Here is a 21,346-nt window from a genome sequence, read left to right on the forward strand (position 1 = left end):
CAGTCCTGTTTTGCACATAATTCATATCCGTGTTAAAATAAATGATATACGCAACTTATCTTATTAAAGAAGTGAAAATGGTAGTTGTTTCCAACTCTATGGGTTCTTATTTGTTTGTTAAAAGTCAGCCAGGGCTCTCTGTGTGAAACTCCACATATTGCGCGCTGCATTTATGGGACATGGTGCCGATTGCCTTTCCAGCTGTGAATCCAATAAACGCTCTGTTGCCATTTTCTTTTGCCAAGGGGTTTTTCTTGTTCGCTCTCATGTAAGATAGACGTGATGAAAGGGGCTGGCGCTGGGAGGTGATGGAGTCAACCACAGTGCTTGTAAAGCTTGTTCTAAAAACTTTTTCTTTTTTTTTACATAACCGCTGGAAATTAAACCGCTATAAAGAGACTATTCTTTATTATTCTAGGGCCACAAATGGATTCTGTTGTTACAAGAGAGACATGGTGTTTAGAAGAGCCAGAAACAGACTTGACATGCAATATATATCATAAATACAAATTATTTCAGGCCTGGCATTATCAGCAATATGATCACCGTCTAATCCCAAATGTCGTAAGCTATTTCTGGTTTGGACACAGGGAGGCGCCATAACGGCGAAAGTACAGTGGACTGACTGGAGCGAGGTCAGCTCCTTAAATACCAAAATAAGGAAAACAGTTAAAAAAAATTATAAAATAAAAGCATGAAAACCTGATATTAATGTATCCATGTGCTCAAAGTGAACAGATAATATACTTTCTCAAAACCCCATCCGTGGATGCTTGTTTCTACGCAATCACCATGGCAATGGACGAACAGCACTGAGGAGGAGAGAGAGAGAGTAGTTAGAAACAGGGTGGCGTGTGGAGAGAGGGAGAGAAAGAGGAGTGACGGGTGGAAGAGGGATTCCGAGAAAAGTGTTATTTTTTGCAAAGAGAAGAAGAGGAGGGAGAGAAGAGGGAGCCGAGACGAGGCTGTTGTTTTTTTTTGTGTATTTTTGTTCTTTTCTTCTGTCCAGCATGTGTTTCGTTTCGGTGATGCTGCTCCTCTGTCTCTCCCAAACAGAACTGGCAAGAGTTTGGGCTCAACAGCAAACAGGTGAGCACTGTGTATTTACCCTCCATCATCATCACTGCTTTAAGCTTTCCACCTGTGTTCTAATGGCCAAATAAGTGCTTAAGCTTTCAGAAGTAGCAAGTCTGTCCTTGCAGCATCTTCACTTTTGAACTACTGATCATGTTCAGCTATCGTGTTTTGTTTTGAAGCCTGTGCCATTAAACTCTGGCAGCAAATGCTTTTTTTTAAAGTTGGTGCCAGTGCCACATTCATTTGTTCTTGAGCTAAAGAGAATACATAGTTATTCTGATTTATTATGTTTTATATTGATACTGTGTTTGCCACTGTTGCCATTTTAACTCACTGTATAAACCACGGAACTTCAGCAGGAGTCTTTATAGAGCACTTAATGGGCATGCCGTGCCCTTTTCACTTTACGCACAAAAGTGAATGACCTAGTTAACAAAAAAGCGTACAATAAAAATATCCCCTTTCCACAAATATGCGACTGAGCCTAAACAACAACCCACAAACAGCCTGCGTCAAGTATAAAATTGTACATAGACTTTGTTTTTCTCCTTGCCTCCCTGCTAGACTGTGGCAGAACACTGTAGAGTGTTAAGGCTGCAGAGGGACCTTTTAGGATGTTCATATTCATTTATTTATTTTGAGGAATTTAACTCCACACAATTTCCCTCTAGTAACAAATGTTGCCCTAAATTCAATTTTAAACAGCATAACAGTGTCAATCCACGAGTATTCTTCATGAGTTCAGACAAGTTTTGGTTTATGTTTTCAACATAAGGGGTCAGCTGTCGGTAATGACCAATCGCACGTTTCCTGTACCTAATTTGCTCTTATCTGCCTCGTCATTCAACATTATATACTGCTCCGTTCTTTGAAAAAAAATTACTGTGGTCCTGAGAGAGCCATATACAGGGTCCGACCCAGACTGTGAAAACACAAGAGCCCCAAGCCAAAAGTGAATAGTGTACCCAGCAATGACCTCAGTGTTTAGCCTCTTGTCTCTTGTCCTGCTGAGGAGTTTGCTTAACAAATAGCTCCGCAGCCGATCCAGACATGCTGGAGCTGTACGCATGGACTGGAAAAATGAGAAACAAATTGAAAAAGACTGTTTTGTGAGTTGGATCATAGATAGGATGTTATGGTCTGAAGATCCCAGATTGACTCTTATTTTATAAAAGGCATATGCTATTGGACCTGCGATAGCCAAGCATTTTGTGTTTTAGGAAATCTAAAAAGGCAAGAACGAAGACAGTCATCCGTCAACAGCTGAGCAATTTGTTCCTTGTATCATGGTGTTATCTGGAACAACATTTGTATAGGAAAAATGGCCTTGGCCTCGGAGTCCGTCTCCCTCATCCATTTCTGTTATCGGACAGTAAAAAGTGAAAAAATAACATTTTACCTCTTCCATGCAGGGATTTGCTTTCACCATAACAGAATAAGAGTGAAGTAATCATGTTCTCCAAACAATGCATGACCAATGTGTCTCTTGTTTTTAGTTCTATTGTGAAATGTTACTTTGTTGCACCCTCTTAGGGATGTTATAAGTTATTCCCTTTGTCATTTTTATGATCCCTGGGTGTAATCTATAAAAGGAGGCTTGTCTCAAAGAATTCAATTAATAACTCTGTAATTTCACATAATTTACCGGCCAAAGTACATACAAAGGGATGTACCACAATATCAGTTTCTGAAGATTAATGGAGGTTGGGGAGTTCAATTAAATATGCACATTTCTCAAAAAAATAAAAAAATGGCTAGATTATTGGAATGAAAAGTATTCCGTGAAAGGGAACTGAAGGATTGCACATTTGCAATTCATCCGCACGCCTCCAAAATGAACTATACATGTTTATTGTGGGTGATGTTGAGGAGTCTGTGCCAACCCTTCCAGCCGCTGCTCAGGAAGGGCGTGTTCTCCCAGAGCGCTCTGGGGCTGACCGCTCACCGAAAAGTGTCGTGGTTTGGTAGCTTCTAAAGGAATGGGCAGAGGTCAGACTGCTGTCCAAAACATCTGTCCTCTCTCTATGCCATTTTAAAAAAGCAGATCATTTTTTACCTCAAGGGTTTTGTTTCATACTGTAGTCATCCTTTGTTTCAGTGCTGTTCTCACGGTCTCAGTACTTACAAAATAAAAAGCTGTAACAGGCTTATATTGAATTGCACAAAACAAAACCTCATCTGTGTTCTTGACCAACGAGAGTTTAAACCAAACAACTTTTTACTCACTTTCTGACTCATCACCAGGCTTTGCTGTTGGTGTTCCAAGTGAACAGCGAGGGAGTCCATTATGCATAATCTCTCGTACCCTGTTCTTCTGCTGTAAAAAAAGGGCAAATTTACCCAAAAAATCATGGTCCATCTTGATATCACTTCCTCACTTAAGTAAACTGTTGCAATCGTCTCCCATGTGTTTTGTCTTTTTTGCGGTGTACTTAATCAAATACACAAGAATTTATGAAAAGACAGAAACAAGTATGATCAAATCAATGTGCATTGGATGGACCATACCCAAACTGTGCAGCTGTTAACAATTACTTGTGTTTTGCATGAAAACCTCTAAACACCTAAATATCAAATCAGTGTTCAAATCAATCTAAAATCTAAATCTAAATCTTACTTCAATTCAGAAGAGTCTACAAATAGACGAATAAGGGGGGAAATGTTTCTATACAAATACCCATGGAATCAGGAGGCCAGTTGCAGGGTTATTATTGGCATTATCAATATGTATTTTAGAGACGTACTAAAGGTTTAAAATGTTCCACTCTTAAATTAAAGATATCATTGTTGTTTTTGTTTTACATTGACCGGTATTTCTACTGAGAAAATCGATCACGACTTATGTAAGAAAATGTAAACGGTAAGATTATCAATCCTTCAATAGTCAAATGAAAATGTGAGTTTTAAAAATATTATTTGAAAAAGTCATTATATTCAATGTACTACTTTGTATTGTAGTTAGGGTTAGGTAAGATACTGTTCAGTGGGAGCAGAGTTCAGACTAGGGTTTGTGCAATCCTGTAATAACTCATATGGAAATGGGTTGAGCAGAGCTGACAGTGAGTTTGTGTCAGTTTCCTCCTGGACAATACAACTCCCATCTCACTGTTTTGGTTTTCTGCCAGTGAATTCAATACTACCGGCTGTGACCAATAACCTGAGTAGATACTATAGGCCGCAACTTCACACAAGTATTCCACGTCTGCGCCCCTCCCAGCTTAAGTGAACCAGAATATGTTTATCTGCTACACTGCAGACCTCATCGTTCCTGCTCTTACCTCATAGATGCCATAAGAGGGCGGGCCCAGCGCTCAACAATCACGTCTAGGTTTTAATAAATGAGCTGCCACGGATGCAATGACGCACCATTGAGATGGATCAAAGAGGCGAAAGGAATGCTCATCAATGAATACAATTATCTCCCTATGAGGTCAAGACATTTGGCTTGTCACTTCTGCATCTTGTTGCATAACGCATTGTAGTGTTCAATGGCTGAGGAAGACATTAACAATATTGGGTGAGTGCAGAGGGATGTTTAAAGCAGGCCTCACCAGTCAATGTCCCACACAGTCTGAACTCTGGGGGTTTGGCACAGGACATAGCTGAGGGACCAACCAACATGCCTGTGTTCCCCTCCCACACATAGCCTACCGGGGACAGAAATGCAGGCATCAAACCAACATCAACTAGCATTTCCCTGGTGTACCAGGAGCTGCACTAAGAGTCGGTTTAGAAGCTAAATAAACCAGATTAAATACTCTTCAATGTGTTTGCATGTGGGTTGGTTTTGAGACAAGGCCGAGGCTCCCTGTTTTAACTGGTTTCTTTTAAACAATGAACATCTGCAGAACTGCAAAGAGGAAAGATTAAGTTCTAGTCTGTTAATTTTCTCATTAACACGGGCTAGTAAAAGTAGGAGGTAGTTGTTGTATTTTAAGGCTTGAACACATGTAAAACATGTCTGCATTTAAACAGTTTTCTTTAACTCCCTTTTTCAGATCGTGGGTCAGTCTTGTCGAGCACCTGAAAAATAAGCATATGTCCATTTTTAGACTGAAAACAGGAGCCACATTATAATGTGGGTGTGGCTGGAAGTGGAGTTAACTTGCCATACCATATTTTTCACACTCCCTTGTGTGCTACACCCTGCTCCCCTAGTGAGTTATTTAAAGTTCACGACTCAAAATCCAGTTTTATTATCAGAACATTTAATTGAATGTGCACCCACACAATTTAGGCTACTCATAAAAAAACGCCTGGCAAAATGTGTCTCAGCAATTTCCCATGAAAAAAAGTGTTTCTACATTAAAATAACCTGAGATTATTTATGGACATGGAGCCACACCATTATACATGGCATGTGACTGCAGGATGTCATTACAATTTCTTTGAATCAGGTGTGTAAAAGAGCTGACAGACACAGGAGGGAATATTAGGCCTACTCAACGTTTCTTTCCATGTTAAATGCTCCCAAACTTCTACTTACAGGTATCGAATAGAAACTGTGCTCATGCTATAGCTCTAAATACGTGTATGGAGATATTACAACCCTGTCCCAATTTCTTCCCATTGGCTCGTGCACATGTAGTAGGCTACCTAAGTGAAGCGCTAGTGCAATTTAAAAAGCATACCCGGTGGGCACATGGACCTGTGGGTAGGCGGGGTCGTTGCTGCCTGCTAATATTAGCACGAGTTGGGGAGCAACAAGGTAAGGTAAAAACACAGAAACTGAACATTGACACGGGTCAATGTAGATTTTAAGAGGTGTTTGAGCGTGGGCTTGCTAACCGGAGCACATTGAGCTCAGGTAGAGTCGCCCTGCTCAGTTTTACTCTGTTCAGTTGGAAATATTCCCGACAAGAAGACACCGGAGCAGCAGAGACCAAACTCTTCGCGGCAGCCGAGCTGACCACGGCGGGTTAAACCAGATTTTCCAGCCGGAAACTGAACATAACGGGGTGATATCTTGGCTTTTTTGTTTCCTAAGGTTCCCAGCGTCACGTTCAAACACCTCCTGTAATCTGCTGAAAGCCAGGAAGAAAAAAAACAGCAAACGATAAGTACAGGAGGCGGCCCAGATTTAGGGTTAGATCAAACACCCCGCGAATGATCGGCGCTGTCTGGGGGTTTATATAGTGTACCCGTGACGTCACTCTCGTGTGCCGTAAAGGGCCTAAAAAAGACGTGATCACCGTAATACTTCCATATACTTACAGATGGGACAATACATCCCTTTAAAAAAGTTTAAATTAATGATAACTTGGCAACCAGAGATTAAAGAGTCGTATTTTCCTCAGGTCTGAATGTTGTTCATTATCTCAACTATAAAAGCACCCCCATTTAATGTGTGCTTTTTTTGTAGCCTAAAACCTTAGAAAAGATGTAGGCCACATTGATGTCGTGCCCCATTAAAATGTAGGCATATTCCCACATTTATGTTGTGCCTCATTAGGAAGTCCTGAATGTTTTATAAGCACATTTTGTATCAACTATCCTATGAAAATAGAGGAAGTATGATATGGATTTTTCTTTACACTGTGTAAACTCTGAACACTGTTTTAAAATCTTGTTTTTTGCATTTGAGTGCGACAGAGTAGCCTTCAGCAGAATCATGTTTTCTCATGTAATGAATATATTTAATTAATATTGTTACAGCTCACATTAGCATACTTAGCTGTCCCAAATCAACACAGAAAATAGCCTACATATTAAACAATTAAACATTGATTTGATTAATTATCCATCAACCAGCTGACTAGACTGACCTAGTGATCACTTCTTTGGATAAACATTTTTGCAATCAATACCATACAAAAAAGGCCTTAAAACGCTTTCCAAGCCTACAATGCCTGTGCTTGTACCATTAACAGAAATTACTTTTGGGAGCTCTGTCAAGACATTTTCCCTGTTCATCTCCAATTTTACAGTTAGCCTATATCAGTGGCCAAGATGTCCAAAGATCCACACCAAAATTGGACACGCAATTTCAACACCCAATAAAAAAATCACAGTGTGGAGCTAAGATAAACTACAATGAGAAATATGTGGTTTTGAAAGAAAAATCAAGCCATCAATGAAAACACACAAAACTATTAAACAAAATTGTTTGCTGACCAAATTGGATTCAGATTATTTGTTACGGTTTTAGAGTTTGACATTCACTTAATGTAATCTGTATTGTTTCTGTCTTCATTCAACAATGGTTTCAACCCAAACAGGCACATGGTCATTTCTCATTTGGCTGAGCACTGATCCATAACTATAAATATTTTTCCTAATGGGAGACTGAATTCAATTGGCATCTGAAATGTTTCCCAGTGTGTGTAAATCAGTGGGTTTATTGTTTAAATTGCATCAGTTGAAGTACGAGGCAAGCTGTTGTAAAACCACATTCCATCATGACCAGTTTAACATACTAACCTGATATTTACTATATCTGACAGACACTTGGTTGAGTCCGAAATCACAGCATAACGGAGAATCCAATGGAGGTGACAGTGGTCCTCGCGGAGCCCAGAGGTCATCTTCAGGCCAGGCTGCGATTAGCAGGGCGGTCCTGGGTGGAGGACTAACCATCGACACCCTGCCAGACAACATGACACGTGTAGTGGTGAGCACTGCACCACAATGTTTCTTTTGACTGTAACGGCTTGTGGCATTCATTACGTTTTTGGCTTTTAACATGTTCTATTTGTTTTAGTTGGAGTTAAACACTGCCCTCTTTTGGAAAGTAGAATTCACTCACTTGGAGAAATACAGTATATGATTTAAACATTAGGGAAGTCTTGATGCATGCATGTATACACACATTGTGGACACAGTCACTCCATCATGACCCTTGATCCTCTCTTGTGTTTTTCTGTCTGGAAGGAGGGCTCTGGCAAGTACTACACATGGCGTAGCTTTGGCCCAGAAGACCCGCGCACACAGGAATTATGGGTAGACATGAGCGACGTGCGGCATGGCCAAGTCAGGGTCCATGGCATTCTGTCAAATTCATACAAGCAGGCCGTGGTGAGTCCCACATACTAAAAATACATAATTTTTTTTCTTTCTTGACAACGGAGTAAGTGTTCCCTGGATCAAATCTTGCAATCCCCTAATTTTTAAATCATTCTAGGTTTGCCATACCAACATGCCTGCACGTAAAAACAACAAAGTGGCCAATATTTAAATCCACAAATAATTTCCCTGCAGACACAACACTAGTCAAACGTGCTGTTCTGATTGCAAAATGTTTAATTTATATGTTCTTGGTGAGAAAGTATGCTTAAGAGCAACACAACAGGCATGTTAGCGGTTTGTTATTATTATTTTTTTTAAAGGAGAAATGCCTTAATTTAAAGGTGTGAATTAAATTTGAACCATTATTCAACACATGAATGAATGCATGCATATAGTAATTGTCATATTAATTAACAAGACATGACCATTTGTTTGGTTGTGGGTTTGTAGAGAGCACTTGAATTGGTTGCAGAATCATCTCTACTATCTTCTTGGTTAGAACGTGCGATAAAATGCAACACTGACAACAGTCAGGCAGTAATTGATATTTGTCAAGGGAGACACATCTGAAGCCAAAATTCATATGGCCATTTGCACCAGGTCATCAATAAAATGGTGAATATACTCCATTTATAGCTCAAAATGGAAGCTGTGAATGATCATTTACAAGCGCATAGACAGATGGATCAATACGAAGTGACAAATCAATGTGAAGCATCAGTTAACCAATGACTGTATGCACATTTTATGTCTTCAACATATTTAGCCATGTGGGCATTTACGATATGATCAATATCAGTGGTAGGCTCTTGTCATAGGGGGTATAGCTCAGTGGTGGAGCATTTGACTGCAGATCAAGAGGTCCCCAGTTCAAATCTGGGTGCCCCCTTCTTCTGAAAACAAGGAAGAATGGTTTAAACTAGTATTATGTATAGCTCATTACCGATTGCATTCCATCCATTAAGCATAGTGACAAATCAATCTGAAGCATCAGTAAACCTTATGCATATTTTATGTCTTCAACACGTAAACCATGTGGGCATTTACCAGACCATAAATAAGCAGATAGATCAGTGGTAGAGCATTTGGCTGCAGATCAAGATATCCTCAGTTAAAATCTGGCTGCCTCCTGTGTTTCATTAAATTTAGATACAGTTTAAGCCAAATGGTGAATGAAATCCCTCTGTTCTAATGCAGAAGATCATCCTTTCTATCTTCTTGGTAAGATACACTGTACCAAAACGCAGCGCTCCACCAACTACAGTCAAGCACTTACTGTTATGTGTCAAAAGAGATAAAGCTGAAATCAACAATTTATTTGATATTTTACCAACTCATCAATGAGACGGCCAATGTGCATGTCTAAGGGTTATAGCTATTTAAAAAGGAAAACTCAAACTGATACATAAATGCATGTTTTTGTGTTCAACATTTTAACATTGATTCAGTATTTGATCCATGCGGTGACTATTAACGTACATTGGTCTGTTATAGGGGGTGTAGCTCAATGGTAGAGCTTGTAAGTCCACAGTTGAAGTATGGGTTCCCCCTGAATCAACCATGCAGAATGTTAAGCCCTTATGACTGTTGTAAAACTGTGTCCTGTGATACATATAGTGCTGAATCTTCCTCTTCATGCTGCTGTAAACATTGTCAAACCGAAGTAACCATATAAACTTTGGATACTCTTATGTTTGACATTTTAGTCTTGTGGTAATTTAGTAGACCATCCTAAAGCAGTAGCAGTTGCCTGTTGTAAGGGGTATAGATCAGTGGTACAGCATTTGCAGATCAAGAGGTCCCCAGTTCAAATCTGGGTGTTTGAAGAAAGTTAGCCATGGATGACACAAATTACTGAGGCAAAGAAATCCCTTTCTACCCAAGCATCTGGATCTGAAATTCATAATTCATATGTCAATTAATACCAGATAATCAATAACATGTACTACATATTTAGTTGAGTGGTACTGGAAACTGATTTACAGTCTCAAAGATGAGTGGATAAATAAGAAGGATGAACCTTTGGGCGAGATATAGCTCAGTGGTAGAGCATTTGACTGCAGGTGAAGAAGTCTCAGTTTGAATCTAGTCTCCCCTTCTTCTGAAAACAGGAAAGGGCCGTACAAACCAGTGCTGCTTGTTTCCAATCCTTCTCTATGAATTTAGTAACGTGACAATACAATTCAAGCTGAGGCAGCAGTTAACATATGACTGTACACAGGCATATTTTATGTCTTCAACATTTTTCACCATGTGGGCATTTACCAGATTATCGATAAGTAGGGTAGAACATTTGACTACTGATCAAGACATGATTTCTGTAAAGATTAAAAAAGTAGAAGTAATTGTTTGTTCTTTGTAGGGGGTATAGCTCAGTGGTAGAGCGTTTGACTGCAGATCAAGAGGTCCCTAGTTCAAATCTGGGTGCCCTCTGTGTTTGATGACATTGAAATATGAATGAAATTCATCTGCTCACAAAAGATCCTTGTGTCTTTCTTCTTGGTAAGACACACTATCCCAAAATGCAGCGCTGTGGCAACTACAGTATATTATATACTTCCTGATATTTACCAAAAGAGAGAAGGCTGAAATCCCTAATTCATATGATAATTTACCAACTCATCAATGAAACAGACAATGTACATGTCTGAGGGTTATAGCTCTTTAAAAATGAAAACTCAATCTGATACATGAATGCATGCATACATTTTTATTTTATTAACATTCATTCAATATTTTATCCATGTGGTCACCATAAACGTACATTAGTCTGTTCAATGGTAGAGCTTTTGACTACAGATCCACAAGTCCTTACTTCTAGGGTGCCCCCTACTTTTGAAAATCCTGAAAGCATGAACAAATTCAAGTCAACGAAGCAAGATAATCTCTCTGTGCTCATATGGCAGCATGACAATGTTTCCTTTCATGGGAATTACTGCCATTACAATCAGGCAGTATCTGATATTTGCCAGCCAGACAAGCCAGAATTCATACTTTCATCAATAAAATAGGCTTCTTGTCACATAGCTCGGAGGTAGGAATATAAAGATTAGGCTTCAAATGTATGATAGTATGTAGCTTTTTTCTTTGCACGTGTTTGCCCTATGGTCATTTATGGTCCCATTCTAAAATTCTTACATTTTAAAATGTTTAAATATGTCTATAATAGTGTAACATTTTCACATACTTTCTAAAATCATCCATCCACCTTTTTATGTCTATGGTAAAATTGAATGCTAAAGCGTACCAGTTCACCAGATGCAAGTAAACAGCAAACAGCAACTGATTCTGCATTTATCAGGGAAAAAATCCTTAAATCCTGCCCGAACATTTTGTGTCAGAGTGTGCCAGGATGGATATCACTCTGAAACATGAATAAACGGCTCGGGGAGCTAAAGGCCATGGAAATGTTGCTACATGCCAAGAGCGACTGACCCGCCAGAAGCTGTCAGCACCTGCCAAGACTTGACCTCTATTGTCCAACACCTGGTACCTGTGTAATACACATAGCTCCATTTAAGTTAATATGGAAATATGTGGTGAAGCAGGCATAGAAAAATGAGTTCCCCTGTGGAAACTGAGGACTTAAGATCCAGCCCTGGTTACTGAGTTAGAGAAGACCGTTCTTACATCAGATTATAAATGGGTGAAGACAAAAATAAAAATGTTTCCAGTTTGGGAAATCACAAGACACGATAAAGCTAAAACTGCACTCGAGGGTAATCATTTTATCATTGGTTTCTGGAAGGTCAGTTTTCCCACTTGCACAATTGATTTTGACTGATAGTGTGGATTCTGAGAATGATTCATGTTGCTGTGGATCTCAGCTATTTAGCAGAACATATGTTTTGTTTAAAGCTCCCATATTATACACTTTTCGGTTCTATTATACACCATATTATATGGTCTTAGTGGTCCCTAATACGTTTTTCTTTAATTGTTTGCTGAAAAAAACTTTCAGATAATTTATTGTACTATGCTGATGTTCAGCTAATCTCACAATGGCCTATTTTTTAAAAAAGAGTTGCAGGTCCCCTCGTAAATATACAATCTTTGAGCTCCCCCCGCCCCCTGTCCGGAAGCGAAGCCAGATACGCCTCGCCCTCTGTCTGTCAGGGCCGTGGACCAATAAGAAATAGGGGTGTGGGCTGCACAGTGGAAGCTTCTGGCTTTACGGTTTGTGAGGTCAGAAAAGGGGATAATTCTGACTGGAGTGTTTTTGGGGGGAGGGGTGGGGGTTTCAGAAAAGGGGAGAGTGAGAAAAGGAGAGATTGTTATTTTCTGTAATATTTTGGCAGTCTCTAGGCACACCGTGGACGCATGGATATGTTGGAACACATTTAAAAAGTGCATTTAGCATAATATGGGACCTTTAAGTGACCTCAGTGACCCGCTCTCAGTGAGCAAACTTGTGTCTGTGTTCTGGCTAGATCAGTGCAAAGTAGTGACATCAGACTGCTAGCTATAGAGAAACATTTATCACGGATTATCTGCTTGTAAAAGCCAACACAGGCATTGTCACGTACACAAATGGAGTCTCATGTGTGGGGGTATAGCTCAGTGGTAGAGCATTTGACTGCAGATCAAGAGGCCCCCGGTTCAAATCCGGGTGCCCCCTCGATTATGGAAAAAACTCAATAACCATGCTGTATTTAAATGAAAGGAAATGTGATAACATTAATTAAACCAGTGCTACTCAAATGGTGGGGCGCGCAGGGTGGGCGCGTGCTGCCTTGATTTCCAATTGACCAAAAAAAAAAAAAAATTCTTCAAGTGCTAGCAAGCGCGATGTGTGCTTGTGTATGGTCGTATCCGCGAGAAAGGCCGTGATTTGCAGTAAATAAATGTCCACATGTGTCTCCAAGTGTCTCTGTAGGCTATTAAAAAATAAATCAAGCAATTTAGTAGACTAACAATAACATTGATAAATTATTGGTTATCGCATCACAGAGGGCCTATTGGCCTATAATAATAAAAAACACCACCTTAACTATGTTTAGAGTTTAAAAATGTTTTGAATGAAATGCAAACCTCAGTGAATCATTTGCTCTTGTTTCTCTGTCCTGAGATTCACACAGACTGAGTAGTTTTGTTTAAATGCTACAAATTGAGCTAATAAACTGAACTTTGATTTTTTTTGCTGCAGAAGTTATCTCAGCTAATTTTTGTTATCTAATTTGATAATAAGGTGATTGTATGCAGAATGCTCGTGCCAGAAACTCATACAGTGGTTTTGTACAGATAAATAAATAAATATTAGCAGGTTCTCAATAGTATTTCAATTTAGGGGGGGGGGGGTGCAAAAACATTTCTGTCCCCTAGGGGGGGCATGACAGAAAATAATTGAGAACCACTGAATTAAACTAATGCGCTTGTACTTGCGCCATTGTTTCCTGTGAATCCTTCACTTGTAGGCAAACAAGTTAAGTCAATCAAACTATATATCGATAAAAGATGACAGAATGTTAATACAGTACACGAGTATTGCTGAACACTGTCTACCATTAAAGGTAACATAAACAGGATTTGACTAAAAATTATAGTATAACTTTAAAGTCTGAGGGTACAGGTTGTGGCAGTACCGAGTGATACATAAAAATGTACTTTCAGTGAGAAAAATTTAACAAAACATAGTTTTTCCCAGTTGATATAGAGAATGCTTTGCACCGCAGAATATCTACTAAAGACACAACCTAGAAAAACAAAAGGCTGTGTCTGTGATTTGATTAGCTTTAAATTGACACATGCATCCATATTGAAATATCTAATTCTCTCTCTCTTTGCAGAGAGTCGCCCTGTCGTTTGACTTCCCTTTCTATGGACATTGCCTGAGGCAGATTACCATAGCAACAGGAGGTACAGTTGGATTTTATAACATATGTTCAAGTGACCTTTTCCTGCATATGTTCAGAGCAGAGAAGAGTATTTTCTTTTCCAAGGCAAACTCAAGCCTTACATATTTTTTCTATCTGGGATTTTTTTTGTAGGATTTATCTTCACTGGAGACGTCACTCACCGTATGCTGACGGCAACGCAGTACATCGCCCCTTTAATGGCTAACTTTGACCCCGGCTACTCCAAAGAATCCACCGTGCAATACCTGGATAATGGTAAGATACCACTCGAGGTTTGAATCTGTCCTTGTTTTAAAGGAATAGTTCAACTTATTTACTTTCTTGCCTCACTCCCCGGCTCAAGAAAAGGCAAAAGAAACCATTCCTGTAACTGTGCATTTTTGATGAAGAAATTAAACGGGCAAAGGTGGCTCATCCAGGTTAGCTAAGCTCAACCACTGGTAGTCAAGGAGACAGTTTCTGTCTGCTGTTTTGAGCTGGAGAGCGAGGCGAACAGCTACAAATTCTAAATGTTTGAACTATTCCTTTCAGATTGTCTGACGTGTTGTCTTGTCCTCCACTGTCTTTAGGTGAGGTGTTTGTGGTCCAGTGGGAACGTGTCAAACTCTCTGGAAAAGAGTCACAAGGAGGCTTTACATTTCAGGCTGCACTTCACAAAACAGGAACCATCACGTTCAGCTACCGTGATGTGAGTCACACTTCTGCTTTGTGCTTTCTTTATTGGCCTTCCAAAATATATTCCCCGTATTACAACTGCACTTACTGTATATGTGATTCCTCTTTGTATTTGTTCATCAGATCCCTCTGTCAGTGGATGTGATGAGTTCAGCCGAGCATCCAGTTAAGGCCGGTTTGTCTGACGCCTTCATGGTGACGTCACCGGCTTCTCCTCAAGCCCCAGGTCCGTAGTGATGTTTACCAAAAGACATTATCAATCAACAGAGAGTCCTGTGATATTTAAGGAGAGTCACAGCAGATGAATATGGAGAAAAGTGTTTACTTATATATCATTATGAAACTTTGCCAGTTGATTACGAGTATTGAAAAATAAAAAAATAATGTTGAGATAATGTGCGTTAAAGATGGTTGCATAGGAGAAACAGACAGACGCAAACAGAACGTAATGTTATGGTAGCAAAATCGACAAAGATCTTATAATCGACCAGTGCTTGAAAAATTATGTAGTTGCCTGCCGTGTCTCGCTGTAACCTTTCTCAAACACAGGGGCTGAACAGCGGACAATTTACGAATACCATCGTGTCGAGGTAGACACCAGAAAGATCACCAACTACTCTGCTGTTGAGTTCACTGCATTGCCTAGTAAGTGATCTAATCTGTCATTCACATCCCCTGTCCATTCCATACACATTACTTTTCCAGGATACAGAGAACAAGCAGGAAATTCCAGAGGTTGTAATTAGATATTCCAACATTACAACCAAAAGGGACATTGTGTGGACCCTACTTCAACAAGTTGTATTGATGTGATATTAAGCCAATAAACTGAATATAGAATAATAGCATAATAGAGTAGAAATTGACCATTACAAAAATGAAATTGTGTTCGGATCACAATTTGGAACTGTCGATTGAATAGAACTACGTTAAAAAGATAGCTTTAACCTCGAATATATTAGACTGCTGTAACATCAGATCATAAAACTTGTTTCCTTTCTCATCTCTGTCTCTGTTCAGATTGCCTGCAACATGACAGTTGCAAGCTCTGCCTCTCATCCAACCAAACCTCTGGTTGTAGCTGGTGCCATGTACTCCAGAGGTGAGTAGGACATTAATTAATAATAATTGATAGGTTTTATATAGCGCTTTATTGCCTAGGCACTCAAAGACGCTTTACATTTCCTGGTTCAATTCGTTCACACTCAGTCATACCGACCGGCCCAATTTTTCATATGGTGCCGTGTTTACCCTTATACATGAAAACCTGTGTGTTTTAGGTGCTCAGATGGCATGGATAGACACAGACAAGAGTGGCTGGACTATGCCTGTTCAGACGAGGTATTGCTTGACACTAACAATCAACTAATCAAACAATAATTAACAAGTCCTTGTTTGCCATTTTTGACTAATATAAAGACTAATGCATCTATTGCATTTTGTCCGGGCAGAGCAAGGATGCAACCTGTGAGGATTACTCCAGGGGTGACAGCGCCACTGATTCCTCTATCACACCAGAGATTGAGGATGTGACATCTTTGACTCCTCTACAAAGTGGCTGTGGAAGTGACGGTGAGGCTCGGCCATTTTCTGTGTCAGTAAATTGTACACTACAGTATACTGTGTGCACAATTTTGAATGAATATAAATTGAATCGGACATAAAATAAGTACTGTATATAAATGACTTCTTTCTGTCTTCTTTCAGATGAGACCAAACGTCACATATTTCACACTGGCAATGGTGAGTTAATAACTTTACTTTTTGGTTTAGCTTTGTAAAGATATGTAGCCTAATTAGGGGGTTTCCTCTTTGATAAAGATGTGAAGACGGATCCTTCAACCAAGAGCGACGTGTTTGCTAACACAGGAGTGATAGCCGGTTTAGCCGCTGCACTGGTGCTACTTTTGGCGCTGATACTTGTAGCTCTTTACATCAACTACCATCCTACTGCTGCATCACCGCTTTACCTCATCCAGGTGAGAACTGAATGTGTGCGACACCAATAGAGCGTTCCTTACACATGTTCACATTCAACATCATTTTGCTGTGCTTGATTTTTTTAGCGACGCAAGAAGAGCTATTGGCCTAACTTGAAATTTCAGAAGCAACAACCTGGTTACACAGAAATGGAAGGAGGTCATGAAAAAGACAGCATTGTTGAAGCCGGGCCTTGTTGAAGTGATGGAAGGAGACTCGGAAGAAAACAAGATAATTGCATTGAACTGATTTTTTACAAATGTAAATAGAAATTTGTCAAAGTGTTTCAATGCCAGTGCAGCGTTGACATTCCGCTTATGATTGCTTTTAATATGCTTTTCATGACTCAATTGCAAAAAGGGGAAATTATTGCCACCGTTTGGGTATACTATAGCTGACTGTTTAATGATTTTGAATAATTTCAGATGAAATGTTTAAATTTGCCGGAAAAAAGCTGGTTGCATCCTATCCTTTTATTTAAAAAATCTAATCGGACTGCAGAAAACTGTGCAATGCATGCCACGCAACCTTCTTGAAATGCATAAACTAGTCTGTTTTACATCTTGTAAATAAAAATCTGGTTGCGTTTCAGTTCCTGTTGCTTTTGACGTGAAGTTCCACCTTTTTGTTATGTTAAAATTGTTCGACACTGCAAACACCTATATGCTCTTTTAGATTCAGCTTTATTTTATTCTGTACACATATAAAGGAGTGTAATTTTGACAAAATGCTGCATCAACATTTTGAATTGTGTTTACTTTTTACATAGGCCTATAGGCCTACAGTACAACTCTTCTGTCAGCAGATGTCCCCCTAACCAAATGTATTACATGGACATGTAGCAGGACGTGCAGTGAACGTGGCAGATGTGAATAAATGTGATTTAGGATGACTGGGTAAGTGAACCTGCAACACTAGAGATGATCGCATGAGTTTGCTATGCACGCACAGATGTGACGGGTTCGGAACCTCGGATATGTTGCAAATGCACGAGAATCCACAAGGATTATTTCCAATCAGGGCCGCCCATAAGGGGTAGAAAGTGGGAAAGCTTTCTAGGGCCCAGCCCTTGGGGGGCCCATGGTCTTCAGAGGCCAAGAACCTAACTAAGCTTAACATTATTTTTAACAGAAATATTCACTATAACCATTTAAAACTTGCCAATATCTACTCCTCTGCTACCCTCCGCTTTATGTCCGTCCTGTGTGCACGGCACGCTGAAAAAAAGTAGCTAAAACCAATTTTAAAAAGCCTGGCTCAGAGCCAATAGCTGTTTATATTTACGATTTTGACGTTTCGGGGAATGAGCTAGACGGGGCACTGGCTCTGAGAGACAAATATTAACGTGGTTAGTATAAACATAAACAAACATTCGCCAAGTGTTCGCTAGAGATTACTCTCAAAAAATAATCTAGTCTTGAAGAGCTTTTTTAAGTTTGAGTTACAGTAAAATTATTTCCTTGATGAATTCAGGTGTCTCCACATCAGATAAATGTAGTTCTTCAATACAATTATGCATTACTTTCCTTTACTTTTTTGTGTGCCATATGGTTACAAAATTTGGTTTTTACATATTGTTTTTGTTGTACAGTTTTGGCATATGGATTATTTTACCTGAGTCATTCTGCTACTTGTGTCTGGGTGTTATTCAATGAATTGTGAAAAGTATTTGGGCCCCTCAGGTAAAACAGAAAACAGGTGTACCTTTTGTTGTTATTCTTCATTCTTATAAAGTGGACAGGGTTATTACTCTGTTATTTTCCTGAGTCTACAAAGAGGTTTAAATTCGTAACTTAAATTTTTGTGTTAAAGAATTTTCCTTCGGGGACAATAACGTCCAACATCTTTGACCTATGTCTTCGGGTTGACACGAGCAGCCAAGTACAATTTGAAAAATGTTCCATGAGTTTCATGTCACATATTGAAAATACTGCATAGACCAGACCCAGGTGTCACACCATAAGGATGTCTGACCAGTTCTTTACTGCACCTCAGGGCATAGGCGATATCTGTGACAGTGTCCTTTGTTGTTGCCTGCTCCTGTGATAAACCTAGTGAATACTCAAGAAAACCAATGTTATTTTGTAAAAATCTGTTGAATATTAAGTTAGTTTAGGGTAAAACAATAAATGTGTAAGTAAGTCAGAAATGTACTACTATTTTTGAAAATATATACAGTATAATAATCACAAAACAGTCCTTTTTCAGGGGCCCAGCCATTTGTGTGGGCGGGCCTGTTTCCACTTAAGCCTACTCAAAAACTGAGCTGGTTCTTCCTTATGCTAAAGTTTCAGTTACATGTGTTCAATCAAGATATATAGATGCCGCAGTTCATCTGAAATTATAAACAAACCTTATTTACAAGTTTAAAAAAAATGTAACCTCCCACACTGGCTCTTCTTCCCTCTCCGCTCGGACACGCGCTTGTCTATGGGAGGGAGGGGGAAGCGGGAGCGCGCTTTCCGTGTCTGGTTAGTGGACTGACAGCCAGCTGTGCAGCTACGAAGACCACAACGACAACAACAAGCTCCTGGATTTGCTTCATACATTTGGATTAGTGTCGGTCTGCTAGTTATCATAAACGTGCACTAGGCTATAGCTACTTTTCGAAGTGAGTGCTCGACAGCGCGCGGCTAAAAGAAGAAAAAAACCCAGTATACCCCGTGGTTTCCGTGCTAACCAGCTAAGAAGAGCATTCCTCCAACATGAATCCGCAGTGTGCCAGATGTAATCTAGTCGTTTACCCCACGGAAAAAGTGAATTGTCTGGACAAGGTAAGAAAACGAGAAAACCGTCTTCACTTGGTGGTAAAAAAAATCCCACGCGCCTTTCTACATTTTTAACCTTATTTCTGCTCTCCTAAAAAATGACACCTTTCGCGTATTTTTTTGTGAATGAATCCGAACACCCCCCCGTTCAAACAGGACAGGTATTTCGCTAGCAAGGCAAGCTAACGGCTAGCTTAACGTCTGGCACGGAAACCAAACCACACCTTTCACTTGGAAGATAACGGGACACAAGAAAACACAATTCATTTATGTAGACGTGTATTTTTTTATCAAGACAATGGCTCAAGGCAACCATATTGATTCAGCCTAGAAACCAGCGTCTTCACAGTGCTTCCGACAACCGGAGTCTGCTTTGGTTTGGGCCTGGCGGGCACCCTTTGCTGTGGAGAAAACGTATTTTATTCTCGACAGTAAAAAACGTAGTCTAGAGGTCGAGGGAATGATCATACATACGCCAATTTACACAGGACATGTGAATTTATTTTGTATTAGAGAAAAATACACTCAACATGCCATGGCCGAGCTTTTTCCGTGTGCTGTGAACCGCTGTTCAGGGCAGCGTGGGCTGATTTTTGGACATGTCTGTGTCCAATTTTCTGGCTAATCCAAGTTAGGGATGATCAGTGGAGCCACTCCGAATAGTTTGCAGTCAAAAGCAGCAGCCTAATCTCAGTCAAGGTGGTAATCTGATCAAGTTCACCCATAGTTACTCCATTGAGGTCACTCATTCACACATTTAACTTAACACATCTTTTCCTGAGAACGCCTTTTTAGTTATAAAGTTATTAAGGTGATCAAATGTTGATTATTGCATTAGTTTAATGCTGCTGCACTCAGCAAGACTGTAACTTTGCAACAAGAGAAAACATGACTGAAACACAGTTTAATCCCTATGTTCCTGCTTTTAATGGGTGACATATAAATAGCAATGTTTATGTTTTTTATTTTTTTTTACAAAGAAGAGCTTGAGGCAAGTAGATCATTTGTCTAATGGACGCTTGAATGGCTATTGAAAATCAATCCCTGTTGAGACGTGCTTATCTGTTTGGGGTTGACAGAAGCAGAAGGGGTCGGTGGTGGGATAAGAGCCCAGAAAGCACATTATCTAAAGTAACATCAGCTCTTGATTGGATGCCATTACTGCTCCGATGCATGGATGTGTTCTTGAATGCACCATGACTAATGTTTTCCTCAAAGTGCTCCGGACTGGAATTGATTTACCTCAAGAAATCCCCCCAACCTCTCTTGTCTCTGTCTCTTTGTGCACAAGCTGTCCCAAAGCCAAAATATTACAAGTCATCATGCTATCATATTGGAGTGTAGGGCCTGGTATTGATGAGGACCAAATTGCCACAAGTACAGCCCCCGCGTGCTGTGGAATCCGGCCCGAAGCAGAGTGCATTCCAGCAGACAGACACTCCCATAAAACGTGCTCTGTCAGAGGCCTGCTGTGCTGTCTCCCAAGCACAGGAGAGTAGCCTGCCGTCTGTCTTTGCTGCCATTCCGCATCAGCGCTCACCTCTTCAGACATGCCAAAACAACCTTCTCTTTTTCCCCTCTCTGTGGCACACACACACACTAGGGTTCGGCGGTAATACCGTATCCCAGGTCATTTTAAATATAGCAAGCAACGGTATTCCTTGAATTACCGTGAAGGAAAAATGTGCTGTGTAATGTGTGCATGCTTAAAGTGATGACAGAACTACTGTAAATGATTTAGGCCTAATCTGTCAAATAAAGAACCCTGTCAAAAAAGGCCTTGCTATTGAGTCACACTCTTACTCACTATCTGTCACGTGACAGCCTCTTTTCAGAAGAGATCATTAGATAATGAAGATGTTGAACGAAAACCAGTGGGTCCCCCCCAAAACAATACAACTGCTGCTTCATTGTGTAGCATCTGAAATACACAAATGCAGTTTGAAATACTCGACGAAGTATATTATATGCATTGCTTTTGTGTGT

General features: G+C 39.9%; 2 protein-coding genes across 2 annotated transcripts in view; both read left to right on the forward strand.

The window, feature by feature from the left end:
• The first annotated feature begins 896 nt into the window (after positions 1-896).
• LOC307263130 (plexin domain-containing protein 1-like) lies at positions 897-17,431 on the forward strand. The gene is made up of 14 exons (XM_080044189.1): positions 897-1,089; positions 7,521-7,687; positions 7,948-8,091; positions 13,869-13,938; positions 14,070-14,192; positions 14,507-14,625; positions 14,736-14,838; positions 15,162-15,257; positions 15,633-15,714; positions 15,893-15,953; positions 16,064-16,184; positions 16,320-16,355; positions 16,434-16,591; positions 16,679-17,431. Exons 1-14 carry the CDS (start codon positions 1,011-1,013, stop codon positions 16,790-16,792), a joined length of 1,473 nt encoding a protein of 490 aa, XP_079900315.1. The 5' UTR covers positions 897-1,010; the 3' UTR covers positions 16,793-17,431.
• Positions 17,432-19,065: 1,634 nt separating this feature from the next.
• lasp1 (LIM and SH3 protein 1) overlaps positions 19,066-21,346 on the forward strand; it is a 30,449-nt gene continuing 28,168 nt past the window's right edge. The window contains exon 1 of the mRNA XM_080044471.1: positions 19,066-19,366. Within this exon, the coding sequence (XP_079900597.1) occupies positions 19,298-19,366 (69 nt within the window). The 5' untranslated portion in view covers positions 19,066-19,297. The remainder of the gene's footprint in view (positions 19,367-21,346) is intronic.

Source organism: Ammodytes marinus (genome assembly GCF_949987685.1).
Source record: "Ammodytes marinus genome assembly, chromosome: 16".
NCBI classification, from domain to species: Eukaryota; Metazoa; Chordata; class Actinopteri; order Uranoscopiformes; family Ammodytidae; genus Ammodytes; species Ammodytes marinus.